Genomic DNA, 16656 nt, shown 5'->3' on the forward strand with positions numbered 1-16656 from the left:
AGTTCCTTCCGCTCTATTCTCTTAGAGCAGCAGAACCCGCCACTTCCAGGGTAGGGGACAGAGGCTGCCTGGCAGAAGGTTCCTTCCTTTGCTGTAGCCCAGGCTGAAGACCAGTCAAAGTTTTCTCCCTGAGGTCTAACCTGGAAGAGGGGAAGCAGGGTTTTTTTGTTTGTTTGTTTGTTTTTTACGAGACAGGGTTTCTCTGTATTGTTTTGGAGGCTATCGGTCCAGCCCGGCCTCGAACTCACAGAGATCCACGTGCCTCTGCCTCCCGAGTGCTGGGTTTAAAGGCGTGCGCCACCGCCCGGCTGGAGGCAGGTTTTAAGTGAAGGCTTTGCCTAGGTTTAGGACTCTGGGACATGTTCCCAACCCATGCTGGGCTCTTCTTTCTCTCTGCCTTATCTGAGGAAGCCAGAGAGGGAATGATGAGCTCCCTCAAGACAACTTGAGTCTTTGCTCAAACCTCCTTTGAACTTGTCTGAGGTAGCTGACTCCCCTGAAGCAAGCAGTGGCAGTGGCTGCTCTGCAGAGGGAAGCTGAGTTGGAGAGGATGAAGGCTTTGCTCAAAAGCCAACCAGATCAAGGCTATTGGTTACTCTCCACAACTTGAAGGTCCTATTGCTGAAGACGAAACTTATATACATATCATCAAGCACAGGGAAATTGAGCTGGTGTCCGGACTAGAAGCATCACCCCTATTGACTAGCATTCAAGGTACTGAGAGGTGCTCTGCATGCTACCAGAGGCAAAAGGTATCTCCCAGCTACAATCCCTGCAATCTACTACAACAGCCTGCCTGCAAGTTGCAGGAGTAAATAACCACTTTCTGGTTAGATTTAAGGTCCATCCCATGATAGAGCCCATTGATAAGGTGGCCAAGATTCCAAGACTAAATAGGCCATAGGCCTGGGGAAAACCTAATGATGACCTGCTACACCCGTAGATCAGTGCCTTCCATCAGCTCTCATGGGAGAAGCTGCCTCTTGCAGTAGATGAAGGGAGAACCTTAGGGGCACTCACTCCTTTAACCAGGCTGTTTTAACCAATCCCCCACCCCACCCTCTGATGGGCTCAGAGACCAATGTGGGCAGAAAGATCGTTAAGAGCTGAATGAAGGTAATGACGACTCCAAGGAAACAGCATCTCCCAGACACAACAGGACCGATGCACACATGAATCCCAAAGTCCTTGGTGAGAGGCACAAGTTCAAGCCAGACAGGGTCCCAGCAATAAGGGTTCTCACCCTTGATCAAGAAACTATCTGCAGTTAAAACCCGCTGGCAAAGGAAAAATCCATTTTCTCCAGTGAAGTCTCATTGAGTATATTAACCACACACCTCAGGGCAGGCCCCATTCTCAAAAGCTGGCCAACATAAAATGAACTCAATGGTATTTTTATAGACTTTTTGGTTTAATCTTGCTTTGTTTGGGCTTTTTTTCTTTTGGTCTTATTATCTTTTGCTTATTTTGACTTTTATTTTTATGGTTTCATGGGTGTATTTGATTTTTTTCCTCCTTTTATGAGAGAAAACAAAGTTGTGTGGGTATTGGAAGTGAGAAGGATTTGGGGGAGGGAAAAACAGGATCAAAATAAATTGTCTAAACCTTTTTTTTCTAAAAAAAAAAGTTCCCCTCAAAAGCCAAGCAGAAATGTAGACTTGTTGAGGGTGGTGGGACACACACACCCTGGTGCTTAGCTCCATCCCTGCTCTGCTACCAACAGGCTGGTCAGCACATAGCTGGGTGCATCAGTTCCCGCATCTGCAAAGCTGGGAAGTAAATGACCACTCACTGCAGGGTCTGTTTGTCTTTCCTGCTTTGGATACTGAAGCCAGTGCCAGAAGGTGAAGGGTAACAACCTCCAAGCTGTCCTGGTAGAGCTAGTTTTGAGTGGTTTTCTGTTCTCCCATCAAGAGGCAGCCTGAGGTTATGGGCAGAGTTATCTGAGGCATACATCAAGAATGTGGGCTAAAATAGTCATGTTTGAACCCATCACTTCATAGCAGTGTGACCTTAGGATTAAAGTACTTCTCAGTTTTGTTTTAATCATTATTGCAGTACGGGGACAGAACACAAGACTATATGCTTGCTAGGCCATTTTGGGTTTTGTTGTTTAAGATAGGCTCTTGCTATAAAGCCCAAGCTAGCCTTTTATCTATCTATCTATCTATCTATCTATCTATCTATCTATCTATCTATCTATCTTTTGGTTTTTCAAGACAGGGTTTCTCTGTGGCTTTGGAGGTTGTCCTAGAACTAGTTCTTGTAGACCAGGCTGTTCTCGAACTCAGAGATCTGCCTGCCTCTGCCTCTCGAGTGCTGGGATGTCACGTCTGCTGCGTGGCCTGTGTCCGAGAACGTATGGAGGGTGTCGGGGATTGACAACACAGAGACTTGTTCAATGATGTAAAGAAAACTTTAAGCAGGCCCCAAAAAGGCTCAAGAAAACTTCCTAAGAAAGGCTCCCACCAGAGAAGCTTCTGCTCTCTCCTCTCCCCTGGCTGGTTCTGCTCTGACACCAGAGGTGGATGTGTGTGGGTTTTTGAAGGTGCGGTTAGTCTTTGGACAAGGTCGAGGTCAGGGCGGTTTCCGTGGGAAGGCCTTTCCCAGGAACTTATTGTATTGTTTTTAGTAAACATGTTTTTACTAAACATTGTCTTACAGCTGCCTACTCCCAGGCAGAAGGGGAAGTGGCCAGGAACTTATTGTATCGTTTTTAGTAAACATGTTTTTACTAAACATTGTCTTACAGCTGCCTACTCCCAGGCAGAAGGGGAAGTGGGTCTCTGCTCACGGTCTGGTGTTCCCACACTGGGATTAAAGGCATGCGCCACCAATGCCCGGCTCCAAGCTAGCCTTAAACCAGTACCCAACATTTATAATTTTGAGCCCATTTCATCATTGGAAATCTCAGGTTGACCATCATTCCACTACCCCCACTTACCATCTCCACCTTGACCCTAGCAAGTTGCTGGGGACTAGAGGAGTGTAGACTGAGCCTAGAATATACTCCATAGATACTTTGTTACTATATATATATATTTTTTTTTGGTTTTACGAGACAGGGTTTCTCTGTATTGTTTTGGAGGCTGTCGGACTAGCCCGGCCTCTCCGCCTGCCTCTGCCTCCCTATTGCTGGGATTAAAGGCATGCCCGTTTTTTTTTTTTTTTTTTTTTTTTTTGGTTTTACGAAACAGGGTTTCTCTGTATTGTTTTGGAGGCTGTCAGACCCACAAATACTTCTTTATCACACCTAAGTTCCTGCTTTTTTCCTCTCGTGCCTGCTGCTGAGAGACCTGACCACTATTATCACTTCTATAGCTTCTTGGGCAACAGGAATAGAACCATCTACCTACCTATCTCACTATGTATTTCTGCCTGGCCTGGAATTTGCTATGCAGGCCAGGATGGCCTCAAACTCAGAGATCTGTGTGCACCACCACTCCCGGCTGTCCTCATTTTAATTTTAATGTCCTTACTGCCTTCTTCCCTAAACCACACCTTTTTCTTGTGTTAGGGCCCAAACTTCTGGGGCTTTGAGGATGCCAGGCTAGCATCCTCTGATGTTCTACTGAATTATATACCTCCCCCACCCCAGGTTGTAAACTGCCAGGGTCTCACTACATAGCTCTGGTTGGCCTTCAACCTCCAATTTTGCCTCTGCCTCTGAAGGGGCAGCATTAAAGGTATACAGCACAAGTTCAGGAGCATCTTCTCACACTGCATGTGCACATGGCTCCCTTTGTGCCCACACATAGGTTGCATCACATAGCTTGTCCAGGATCATGCCTAGGCTCCTTCACGCAGCTCAGCTATATTTTAGTTTGAAGGCTTTCTCCAAGTACACCATCCCACCCTCATGTAGGTTCCGGTTTATATCAATCACAACACACTGAAGCACAGTGGTTGGTACCCTGAGAGGATCAAGAGACAATGGGTTTCCACTGATGACAGCTTGTGGTCCTTCTCCCAGGACCATCTTCCTCTGCACTGACAGCAGTGGTCTGTGTACCCCGAGAGGCCCCCTCATCCAGTCAACCACCAACCCACTGGTTCTATGTTCTTAATGAGAGATTTATGAATAGTTTATGAATCTCTTCTGTTTCCTTAACCTTGTGCCAGGCAACATCTCTTCATGAGCTCTTGAACACATTGTGTGTGTGTGTGTGTGTGTGTGTGTGTGTACGTACGTACGTACGTACCTACGTACGTGCAGGGGCCAAAGGATGACATCAAGTGTCTTCCTCTATTGCTGTCTACCTATTTTTGGGGACTGACTGACCTGGAGCTCACTAATTAGCTAGATTGGCTGTCCTCATTTCAGGGCTACAGGAACATACCACCACGCTCAGCTTTTCATGTGGGTGCCGGGGATCTGAACTCAGGTCAGCATGCTCAAACACACTTTACCAACTGATTGCTCCTCTCCTCCCCTCTCTTCCCTCTTGTGGTACTGGAGACTGAACCTAGGGCTTCACACATTGCCAGGCAAGAGGCTCTAACACTACACTAGAGCTTCACCCCCATACCTACTCTTCTCAATCATCTAGAGTTCTGTAAAAACTTTTATAAAGGACTACATCTCCCAAAACTGCCTTCATAAGAACTTTTATTATTATTTAGAAATGCAGTTATATACATAGAACAATTAAAATTAAATTAAACTTTGTACAAATATTAAAATACTATCTTCATACCCACTGCAATGTACAGGATACCAAAAAATATATATAAAAAATAAAATAAAGCAAACCCAGATTGGTTGACATCCTGCACAGTCAATTATGCGTGTGTTGTTTTAAACCATTGTATGAGTACCATTCTGCAAAGGATCCCATAGTGGTGCGCAACCTTAAGAAGCCAGGCCAGTGTGCATACAGCCATGCAGCCCACAGTCATTTCCTCTCCCTACTTGGCAATCTAAATGCTCTATCCCCAGATGCCCCATGGTGAGCTCTGTTATTGGAAGAGGTTTTTATTTTGGGGGGAGGGGCTCTTTGCTCAAAACTCTACTAGGTTTTCAGCTGGAAAGAAGTCACATCTCAGAAAAACTGGCCCCACCACTTTCGGCTTTCCAGAGAACCAGCTACCACATCTCTCTGCCTAAGCATCTGCCAAGAAAATATTCTCTGAAGGCTGCAGAAGACCCAGCAGGACCCACAAGAGGAGGCTCCAGCCACACTGCCAGGCACAGGCACACCTGGAATTAAGCTGTGTAGTAGGCATGCTACCCAGCCACATTGCCAGGCACAGGCACACCTGGAATTAAGCTGTGTAGTAGGCATGCTACCCAGCCACATTGCCCAGGCACAGGCACACCTGGAATTAAGCTGTGTAGTAGGCATGCTACATGTCCCTTCTAGGTCCTCTTTGCTCTTTAAGGATGAGGAAGGGAGCAAGGATCTAGAAATGTCTGCAGCATATTCCATTTTCTATTCTGGAATGTTCCTCAGAAACAGAGGAGACATTGTTATGTAGGAAGCCAAGTGTTTCAGGAGCTCTGATGGGATTGGGAAGAAAAAGGCGCCATCTATCCCCATTCAGCCACTCACAAAGCAGGAAAAGTATACCTTTGTCTTATAGCCTGGCTTCTCTACATACTATAAAGCTGGGGGTGGGGGAGGAGGGCAAGATGAATGGGGAAGACTTTAAATGGAGTGCTTGTAGAATGTACATTGAAATGCCTTCAGCAAACAAATCTACAGCATGGCCAGGACTCCACCCATCTCACAGTTCTCACCCAGGGAACAGGAATACAGGAACGAAATACAGAGCTGGGCAGAGAAAGCCTACCTGTTAAATTAAGGCAAGGAGGGACGGAATTTTCTATTTTATTTATTTTACCATTCTGGCCCTTGAAAACTGATAAGACTGTCACCAGGATATAAAACCTGCATTGAGTCAGCACAAGTATGAAAAAGCAAAAGCATCTCCCAAACCCAAACAAACAACCCAAAACTCTGTGTAAAGTCCTTTGGTGATGATGGCCTCTTCTGGACCAGTCTGCAGGACGCCCCTGGAGGTGAGCCCAGCACAGTGGGCTGCACAGCTCCTTCCCACCCGCTCTAAGCATCTTTCTGCCCAACAGTCTGGCACCTGCCACTGACCCTGTTTCTATCTAGGCTCCACCTCAAGGCAATTAAGTGCCACAGTCCCTCTGTAAGGGACAAAGTCCAGATGTCCCCAAAGCCACAGTATATGGCTGATAGTAAGAAATTGCTTTAGAAGAAAAACACAGGAAGAAGTCACAGATGCCAGCAACAGTAGGTGGGAAACTCCACAGAACAGACATCAAAACTAGTGACTGGATGATGGGGAACATGATCCTTTTGTCCTCCAGTTAGATGAGCCTGGTCTTGTGATCCCCAGAGAGAAGGTTAATGGATGGGGAGAGGGAAGGAGGCACCAGGAGGTTCTTTTTACCCAAGGGTCAAGCCAGTCACCTTGTGGCTAAATAACTCCAAAACAAAAAGTGCAATCTGTTAAGGGGCAAAAACCCAGAGTAAAGACCCAGTAAAAGGAAGGACCTTCCATTTTTCTCTTAAAAACTCCCAGAGCAGAATTAAGATTTTTCGAGGAGCAGTAAGCAGAAGGCTCCTTCAGCAGACTCCTGCCCCCCTGCCTCCCTTCTCTCGAGGAGTGCGGGCACCACTAAGGATAAAGGGGAGTCACTGAGCGGTAGCTTGGCGCCTCGGAACCCACCCCCCAGGTGGTGTATGACAGCAACTGCTAAGAGTGTATACTGTCTTCCATTGGACTTTAGTCTTGTTCTAGCACCTTCTCCAGTCATTCCTAGCCAACCACACCTGCCTGGACACTGGACACAATAGACTGGCCTCTTGGGTGGAGGATGTGGGAGTGGCCAACAGGGAAGCAGGCACTGCCCTTACCCTGAGAGGAAAGAAGACAGGGTGGCAGGAAGCCAGGCATGACAGGGACTAAAGTGCATTGTAAGTGGAGGCAGTGAGTGAGAGGACGCCATTCCCCTATCTGAGGCCACTGATGCCTGGAGCTAACTAACCCTGATAGGTCAGGAACTATAAATACACTGGGGTTTTTATTATTTTTACCACCCCAGAAAGGCTCAGGGAGAAACATCATAGGTGTAGTCCAGGATTGGCTGACGTGTCCCCAGCCTTGAGGCAAAGAATGAGAGAGAGAGAGAGAGAGAGAGAGAGAGAGAGAGAGAGAGAGAGAGAGAGAGAGAGAGAGAGAGAAGCACACATTCCTTAACACCACATTCGGTGCCACGGGAGGTCCAGCACAATGCCCAGAATACCCCTTCAATGCTAGCACTTTCACGCTCCCAGGGCCTTCAAGTCAGGCTTCTGGGTACCCACCAACCACACCAGCTGGTGAAGCCAGGAGTGCTGGGAATCATTTCTTAGCTCTGCAGGAAGGATAGAGTGGCTTGTCAGCAACGACAAGTGGAAGGCCTGGAGAAGAGAGCAGAGGAGGGAGGCAGCGACACAGCAGGCCACTTTCTGGGCATAGTCACTAAGGCACATGACTGTGGTGAGGAGGATCCTTGGGACCTCGCCCCAGCTGCCTGCAGCCACAGGGGACTTGGTCTATACCTCTCAACCTCCCCTCCATCACCACAAACCTAGAAATGGGCAACTTGCCCAGACTGCCAAAACCCAGATGAGCTTTTGTTGGCATCTCAGCAAATCTCGGGGTTCTGTGGGCTGCAAGGAAGCCAGAGCTACCTAGGACAAAGTCCAGGAGACAGCATGCAACTTCCCCTTACCCAGGAACAGAAACCAAGGCCAAGGCAGCCAATGCTGGAAGCAGGAAGTAAGAACTTGCATATTAGGAAGACAATCATTATCCGACAACCTTCTTCCCTCCCACAGGTCTTCTGGGTGCTTCCTGGAAACTCAAAAGAGCCAGGAACCTGCACCCAAGCTGGACGGCTGAGTGCTGGGCAGGTTTGATATGACTTCCCAAACCTACCCTCAGTTAAGGAAGATGCCATCAGTGTCTACACACAGGGCAAGCTCAGGGACCCACATTCTGGCCCCAATAAGAGTCACTCACTCCTGCTTTAAGGGCCTTACTGGTCAATCCGTTTCTGCAGCCCCAGTCCCAGCCCGTGTACAGGTGGCAATCACCACTAAGGCCTGCGGACAGCAACCCACCTGCATACGGGGAACGGGACAGGGTGGGGAAGGCACAAGTAAACACAGCAGTGCTCAGGCCCTCATGGCTGTGGCTGCCACCAGAGAGCTGGCTGGAAGGGACCCAGTGGCTCGGGAAAGGGAGGGTTCAATCCAGCACATTCAGACATGTCCCTGACAGATGGGAAGGCTGGGCCAGGCAAAGAGCCAGGTCCTCCAGCTGCTCAGTGGGCAGACGGTGAGAATCTTCCTTGAGTATCCAGCGGGGTGGCCTGTAGGCCCTCAGGTACACACAGATACACAGGTGGCAGCTCAGGCATCCAGGTGGGACAACTGGAGAGGACATGGTACTCAAACCCACAGGAGGAGAGAGGACGGGCAGAGAGGAGGGGCCCACGGCAGCCCTCATGCTTCTTTCAGCAGTGGGATATCTGCAGAGAGGTGGGGAGAGAAGAACAGTAGTCACTGAGAGCTGTCTCTAGTTCTCCTCCCAACGGCTCCCATTTAAGAACAGTAGTCACTGAGAGCTGTCTCTAGTTCTCCTCCCAACGGCCCCCATTTAAGAAGAACAGTAGTCACTGAGAGCTGTCTCTCAGTTCTCCTCCCAACGGCCCCCATTTAAGGAATAACGCTCTGCAGCACACATCTAAGCTATTAAGAACTTCTTGCTTTCTGCCTCATCTCTCCAACTGCCTGTGTGATGAAATCTCAATGCTGAGCCTGGCATTCAAACACCTTTGTCTCCCTTCTCTGCTGGTCTAGTTACTTTCAATTCTCCCTAGGCAGCCACAAAGTCCTTCTTAAGTACCAGCATTTCCTTAAGGCCACCTGCCATCTCTGTGAACCTGGACAAATCACATTGTTTCTCTGGGTTTGGGTCTTCTCCTATGACGAGGGGAGAAGGTAGACCCATGCGTCAAGCTCCTGACTTCCTAGGATATCAGTCTCAGGTGTCTTGTTTTCTGAATGCCTCATTATGACATCATTTCTTCAGCTGTTTTATCATTATTGTATTTTTAAACTTTATTGCTATCCATTTTTAAAAATGTGTGTGTACAAAGCACACTGCAGGGAATACGTGATGATGAGCGTCTGTAACTGCAGGTCAGAGAACAACTTTGGGAGTTAGTTCTCATTCTGCCATGTGGGGCCCTGGGATCAAATTCAGATCAGCAGGCTTGGTAGCAAGTGCCTTTACCCACTGAGTCATCTTGCTGGCCTTATTTCTTTATTTTAAAGACAGGGTCTATGCAGTTCAACTAACTTGGACTTGTGGTCCTCTTGTCTCAGTCTCTGAAATGCTAGGATTGCAGGCCTGATGCAACATATCTGGCTAGCACTACAAATACTGGTTCCATAATGTCTCCAATGCAGGCTCCATTGTCTTTCCAACTGATACTCCATGCAGCAGAGAGCATGTTTCCTGTTTGAGTCAGACCTGAAACTTCATTTGGCACCAAACACAAGATGGAGCTTTCAAAAAGGTCTGTTCAAGCCAGGTATGATGACACCTACTTTTAATTCCAGCAGAATTATTTGTAATTGGAGGCAGAAGCAGGTCACTCTGTGTTTTTGAGGCCAGCCTGGTCTGCATAGTGAGTTTCAGGCCAGCCAAGGCTACATAGTGAGACCCTATCATTAAAAATAGAAAGCTTACGTAAGCTAGCACATGGTAGACAGCTGTGTTCAGCCAGTTGGGGGGCTGAGGCAGGAGGACAATGGCTTCTAAGGCAGCATGGACTATGCAGAGAGGCCATGTCTCTGAAAACAACAAAATAACAAACAAAAGCCCTCAAACAAAAAACACAAACCAGTAGCCATCAAGGAAGAGCAGGCAACCTCCTTTGCTCCTGAGGAAGGATAAAGGATGCCATGTGCTCTTAGCCACATCTCATGATACATGTGCCTGAGGGTCCAGAGGTCACTGACTGCCATATCCAAACTGGGTCAGTTATTACAGGGCCCTTGCCATCTTTCTCCAACAAAGAAAGATAAGCTACTGATAGACACATTTCTAAGTGTTAGACATGGACTCTCCAGGATACCAGGATTTGTGAAGTTTCCTCTGGGGCTCTTTCAGAAAGGCAGAAAGCGCTACTATCAACAGTGAGCTTCCACATTTTCTCTGAATCTAGAACTACACTGGGATTTCACCTATAGATATTCCTTAAAGTGACAGATTTGAATTATAGTTAAATTCTGCAGTCTCCAGCAAAGGTGGGTTGTCAGTAGGCAGTCACTTGCACTCTGTGGCTAGTCTGACACAGAGGAGCTAGTCACCTGGGAGCCATCATGGCACTGTAAGGTTAAAAATGCTGATTTAGGGCTGGAGAGATGGCTCAGAAGAGTCCTGGCTGTTCTTCCAGAGGTCCTGAATTCAATTCTCAGTAACCATCTGGTGGCTCACAACCTTCTGTAATGAGATCTGGTGCCCTGAAGGTAGAACACTGGATACATAAGTACTTTTTTAAAAAGCTGACTTAGAGGCACAGTCATTTAGTTTTAAATCTCAGCTGTCAATTACCAGTGGATAAATAACAAGTGAAACTGGGTCTCATTTTCTCCATCTGTAAAATGGGGACCGTCATAAATACCTACCATTCACTGTCACACTTAACTGAAATGGACAGCACAAGGAAACCAGCAATACTCTCCCATGTAAATGAAGCAGCTGTCTTCTCTACAAGACATGCAGTTCAGTCCAAGGTCTCCTTATTTTCTGCCTTTCATGAACACAAAATTTTTTAACAGCCCTATATATATCCTGAACCCTATCCAGCTGGTTTAGCAGAGCCTATGGCTGTGAACAGTATTAGACTCTAGAGCCATCACAATTCATAGGTAACAATGAAGTCTCCCTACTAGAGCCCAAAGCTTTACCTGCCATTCTGAGGACCAAATCCTACTTTGTAGACTCGGCTGTTACCTTTTTTTGGAGGGGGGGTGAGGGGTGTACATATACTAATTATCAGAGTGGCCCAGAGGGCTTCCTCATTCCCAGCAAGGATTTTAACAGCTAGTGATCATGTTTAGCAAGGACCGCTTACCATCTGTGTACTCCTCTGATGTGAGGGATAAAAGGCTTTGTATGTCACTGTTCTCCGAATCTGCAGTGTCTTTGTGTGGTGGCCGGCTGCTCGCTGAGCCGGCCACCCAGGAAGACGTGGTTGCTTGGTGCACCATCACAGTCTCTGAGCCCTGGGAACCCCAGGCTTCACACAGCCCAGAATGGCCCGGGGCCTCGTCCTCTCCACCCACAGAGGAGCAGGCCCCCTGGCCCTGCAGCTGCTGCTCCCTTGGCATGTTCCTCCCACTAGGTGCAGACCCTTCCGACAGAACGATCTGTACTCTGGGGTCAGCCGGTGGCATGCAATGACCAGAACTGCCATATACAGCTTCTTCGTATGAAGGTAGCGCAACCTGGACCCCATCAACCATGATGGAGACTTGGTCCCCAGAAACCCCTTGGTCACGCCTGGATCAGGAAAGAAAAATACAAAATAAGAATCTAAGCAACACCGAGGTGACTCAATAACACTGTACCAACAAAAACCATCATTTTCCAGCACTTCTTATACACCAGCAATTAGGAAGCACTTTAAACACTTTAGCATGCTGACTGGATTCTCACCTGAGCCCTTTCACATACAGATTCACCAAGAATGTAGGCTTGGCTCAGAGAAGCAACTGCTTGGCAGCCAGGGAGCTGGTAAAGGGTGGGCTTGGGATTGAACCCGTTCTACATACTTCTAAATACTGTGTTCTTGGGGTTGGAGAGGATGGCTCAATGGTTAATAGCACTGGCTACTCTTTCAAAGGACCTGGGTTTGATTCCTAGCATCCATATATCATGCACAGATATACATGTAGGCAAAACACTCATACACCTTGCTGGGCGTGGTGGCACACACCTCTAATTCCAGCACTTGAGAGGCAGATGCAGGAAGATCTCTATGAGTGTGAGGCCAGCTGGTCTACAGAGTGAGCTTTTTAACAGCCCTATATATATCCTGAACCCTCTCCAGCTGGTACAGATTCACCAAGAATGTAGACAGGGTATACACCACATCTAACTGATTTTGATTTTAAAGAGACATGTCTTGCTAGTACTTAAGCTCAGACTAACCCTGAACTCAGGGTTCTTTTACCTCAGGTTCTCAAGTGCTAGGATTACAGGCATATAACACTAGGCCTGGAGCTCGCTCTGTAGACCAGGCTGGCCTAGAGCTCACAGAGATTTATCTGCCACTGTCTCCCAAGTGCTGGGATTAAAGGCATTATTCACCCACAGATCAGCTTTTACTTTATATTTTTATTGACTATAAAACAAATCCTTTAACACTGGTTTGGCTTTAAATTTACAGACACCTTTTTTCTGGGGATTACACTTTTTTTTTTTCCCTCTGAACCATTTTAAGGCATGGTGAAGACATAATTTTGTATAAGCCTCATGATTTCTTTCCCCACATAACTTACAGTGTTGTTACAGTTCAGAAATTTCTGCAAAATTGTCCATTGCTGCTTTGTTCTTTGTTTTATCCAGAATCAAACATACTGGGCAGGCTAATTTTATGTCAACTTGATTTAGGCTACAACAGTAGTCCTCAACTTTCCTAATGCTGTCATCCTTAATACAGTTCCTCAGTTGTGGTGGCCACCCAGCCATAAAATTACTTCATTGCTACTTCATAACTGTAATTTTTTTTTTTTTTTTTTTAGTTTTTCCAGACAGGGCTTCTCTGTGGCTTTGGAGGCTGTCCTGGAACTAGCTCTTGTAGACCAGGCTGGTCTTGAACTCACAGAGATTCTCCTGCCTCTGCCTCCCGAGTGCTGGGATTAAAGGTGTGCATCACCAACGACCGGCTTATAACTAATTTTTTTAGTTATGAACTGTAATATAATTATCTAATATGGGACTCCCTACGAAAGGGTCACTTGACCCACAAGGAGGTTGTGACCCACAGATTGAGAACCACTGAACTAGAGTCGTCTAAAAGGAGAATCCCGATTGAGAAATTGCCTGCATACACTGGGCTGTAGGCAAGCCTGTTGAGCATTTCCTCAATTAGTGATTGATGTGGGAAGGCCAGCCCATTGTGGGTGAAGTCATCCCTGGGCTGGTAGTCCTGAATTCCGTAAGAAAACAGGCTAAGCAAGCCATAAGGAGCAAGCCAGTAAGCAGCACTCCTCCATGGCCTCTGCACTAGTTCCTGCCCTGTTTAAATTTCTGTCCACATCTTCAGAGAAGGATTATGGATGTGGAAGTATAAACCCTTCTCTCCAACTTGTTTTTTTGGTCTTGGTGTTTCATTACAGTACCCTAAGACACCACTTGAAACCAAATAAATCAGAATTTGGGGAAGCTGAGGTGCACTGAAGATTAGAAACAAGGGGCAGGAAGAGGTATCCACATCATACAGAGAGCTATAAATCCTATCACTGCGCCTTAGCTCAAACCACAATCCAGAGATAAGTGGAAATGCCATGGCTTTGAGGGTGAACAGATTTAGGTTCAAATCTCAATTCTGCAGTCATCCTGAGATATAACATGAATATCTCAGTTTCTTTGTCTGTGATGTTGAAATGTAATCAAAGTAATGTATGTTAACCAACTAGTACAGTCACATGCACATCCAGGAATTTAACACCCACTTCCTTCTCTCCACTTCCCTAAGATACAGACTAGCAGAGGCTACAGTCCAAGGCTGGTCTCGTGGGGATGCCTGGCTAACAATGTGCTCACCTGCTATGATGGAAAGACTTTAGCTTTGGCTGCAGCAGCACAAACAGCACCACGAGGAGAAGAATGAGTGCCACAGAGCTGGCAGTGGAAGCCACTATGGACAGCGTGGGGACCCCGAGCGACGCGTGAGTTTCTTTGTCTAAGGAAATAAATCATCACACACATTTGGTACCCAGAAACATAGCACATGGGCTCTGTGGATGATGTGCATGGTAATATACAGAAATATGTATTTGACAACTGGACCTTTTCAGGGAAATCTTATAAAGTGGTCTATGTATGTACAGTGTTTCTGGAAACACTTCCTTTTCCTGTTCACTGAATAAGATGCCCACCTTACTCACTCAGTTCAACTGGTACCTAAACTCACTTAACTCTAGAGTTCTTAAAACACCAATGGCAAGCCGGCAAACATCAACAATTAAAAGGGCCACATCTTTCTACCACCTTGAGTTCCACCATATCCCCCCCCAATACGGCAGGATAATTAAGAAGCGGGCAAATAATAAGGTCCTGTCCTAAGTCCTTCAGCCGCCATTGTAAACCCCACATTGTTTCCCATTCTCTTCCGAGGTGTTATAGGTTAAGCATGCTCTGGTTTTGAAGCCCAAGTGTGAAGCAGAGAGAATGCTTTTGCCACACATCCCTTTAGGAGTCTGCATTTTCCTGTCATGCTAGACAGGAGGAGGCAGGAAGGAAAAAGACAGATTCTGTACAGCGGGGCTATAGCTCCATAACAAAACTGTCACTTTCTATTCAAGGGAAAAACGAAATGGAAGAGACACTGGAAGATGTGTTAGCACTGTGCTCATTGCTCACTGTGCTAGCAGACAGAACACAGCCTAAGGCCATCAGCACCTGACTAGGCAAACAGAGATCCTGACATCAAAGGCATTTTACATAGTCAGGCAGATGCCTCAATAAAGACACAGAGCTTCTCAACGGTTCAGTGGAATGCAACGTGACATGCACCAGCAACCAATGACATTCACAGAGACATGGAATACCAAAGAAAGAGAGGCCGAAGGGCTTAATACAGCCAAGGGAGCTCTCGAGAAAGCATGCTCCCTCCTCAGAAGCTAGGAAAAAAGCAGGACCCAGGCAGCACCCCATTTCACATGTAGACTGACCTTCATTGAGATGACAGCTGACCTCCATGGCTGGCTTCCACTCGCCATCCTTGCAGGTCAGGTATTTGTAGTCGCCCTTCAACATGTAGCCTTCCGCACAGAGGTACTCGATGACACTGCCTGCTGTCAAGGGATCTTTGCAGGGCCGGGGGTGGCAAATGTAGCCACCATTTTCTGGCTCTGGAGGCAGAGGACACACTGCAAAGACAGAGAGAGATGGTATCACAGTCAGGCTTTCAATGGGCATGGGCTCTCAGTAGCATGGCCCCGAAATATGAGGGGCATAGAACCATCCTTGGAAAAGCCTGTTAACTAGTATGAATTCAAGTTGTCACTGACAGAGGAGGAAGTGCACCAGCCAAGTCTGGCTGCTTACAGCATTTCTCTTCTCCCCACTGGACGGTAGACTCCAGAAAAGTTCTGCACCTGCTGCAATTTATACCTGATTCGAACAGTGCCTACTAACAGTGAGTCAGACTGAGAGGGGATAAAGCATGGACAGCTCATTATGGCAAGTGTTAGGCTGTTTACAACATCAGTGCGGGGAAGGACTCCCTGGTATAATCAAAGCATGAGCTTGGCTTCTGAGAGGATTTCAGAGAGCTTTCCTGGGAGGCTTCCCAAACCTGTGCACCTTCTCTTGTCTGCCAGGCTTCTCTTGCCTCTGTCACAATAAACCCCACACTTCTCTTCTAGGGATAACAACTTAGTTTTAAAGTCATTGTCATCTCTTAGGATTCTATGAGGTAGTTATCATTTCTTCCCTCTGACGATGAGGATACTAAATCTCACAAAGTGAAACAACTTTTAGGCAAGATTAGGGCAGGGTGACCAGAGTCAGGACTTCTGATTCTAACCTCGAGCTCTTTTTCCCATGAGACCTAATCCCTATCCTACAAGCAGTTGATTTGTAAAGTTACGTACCAAGATCACCTCCTTTCACTCCCTCAATTGGGCCAACTAGGATGGCAAACCGGGTGGGTGGTACTGTGGTTTAGAAAAGCTGTCGCGGGGGTCACAGGAACTGGGAGGTCTAAGCAGCTCTTAGGGGAAGGAAAACTATTTCTATGTCAGACATTATAGAACTTAATCCCAAGTCAGGCAGTGCAAGGGGGTGTGTCTAGCCACACTTGAGGAGTCCAGTGGGGCACTACGGAATCTCTGAAAGGCTGGCCTCGGAGAAGGCAACAGGCACTCATGACCTCCAACTTTCCAAATGTTTTACAAACACAAGCTACAACAAAGATTTTCCAAAGGAAATTCAGTTTTGCTGACTACATGCCAGCCTATCCCCTCGATCACAGAGACATCTGTGTGGGAATCAGACTGCTGGTTTCCTTTTCTCACTTCCTCTAAGAGGCTCAGAGTGGCTGGGAATTACACAGGACTGTCTGACTAGCACGGTAAGGCCCTGGCTGACTTCCATGTGAATGCCCCACAGATCACAGTCTGCAGATATACCCTTGCAACTCCCAGTAGCGCTGACCCAGAATGCTACTATGGAGTCTGGCTGCAGAAAGGTGTTAGTTGCAAAAAAGATCCTCACCCTCAGGCTGCACATACATAGATATCCTTACCACACACTTAACTCAAAGTCCTGAGCAGGAGGGAAGAGAATACAAGCATTTCTACAGTTCTCAAAGTTTTGGTCAAGTCATTCAGA

General features: G+C 47.0%; 1 protein-coding gene across 2 annotated transcripts in view; it reads right to left on the reverse strand.

The window, feature by feature from the left end:
* Window positions 1-4592: 4592 nt before the first annotated feature.
* The window catches only part of Susd6 (sushi domain containing 6), an 85487-nt gene continuing 73423 nt past the window's right edge, over window positions 4593-16656 (reverse strand). For both annotated transcript variants that reach the window (XM_005072725.4, XM_040742821.1), the window contains exons 3-6: window positions 14994-15191; window positions 13864-14002; window positions 11168-11595; window positions 4593-8551 (exon numbers count right to left, since the gene is read on the reverse strand). In XM_005072725.4, coding sequence (XP_005072782.1) covers window positions 8526-8551; window positions 11168-11595; window positions 13864-14002; window positions 14994-15191 — 791 coding nt within the window. In that variant the 3' untranslated portion in view covers window positions 4593-8525. The remainder of the gene's footprint in view (window positions 8552-11167; window positions 11596-13863; window positions 14003-14993; window positions 15192-16656) is intronic.

The sequence above is a fragment of the Mesocricetus auratus genome, unplaced genomic scaffold, assembly GCF_017639785.1.
Source record: "Mesocricetus auratus isolate SY011 unplaced genomic scaffold, BCM_Maur_2.0 Super-Scaffold_15014, whole genome shotgun sequence".
NCBI lineage: Eukaryota > Metazoa > Chordata > Mammalia > Rodentia > Cricetidae > Mesocricetus > Mesocricetus auratus.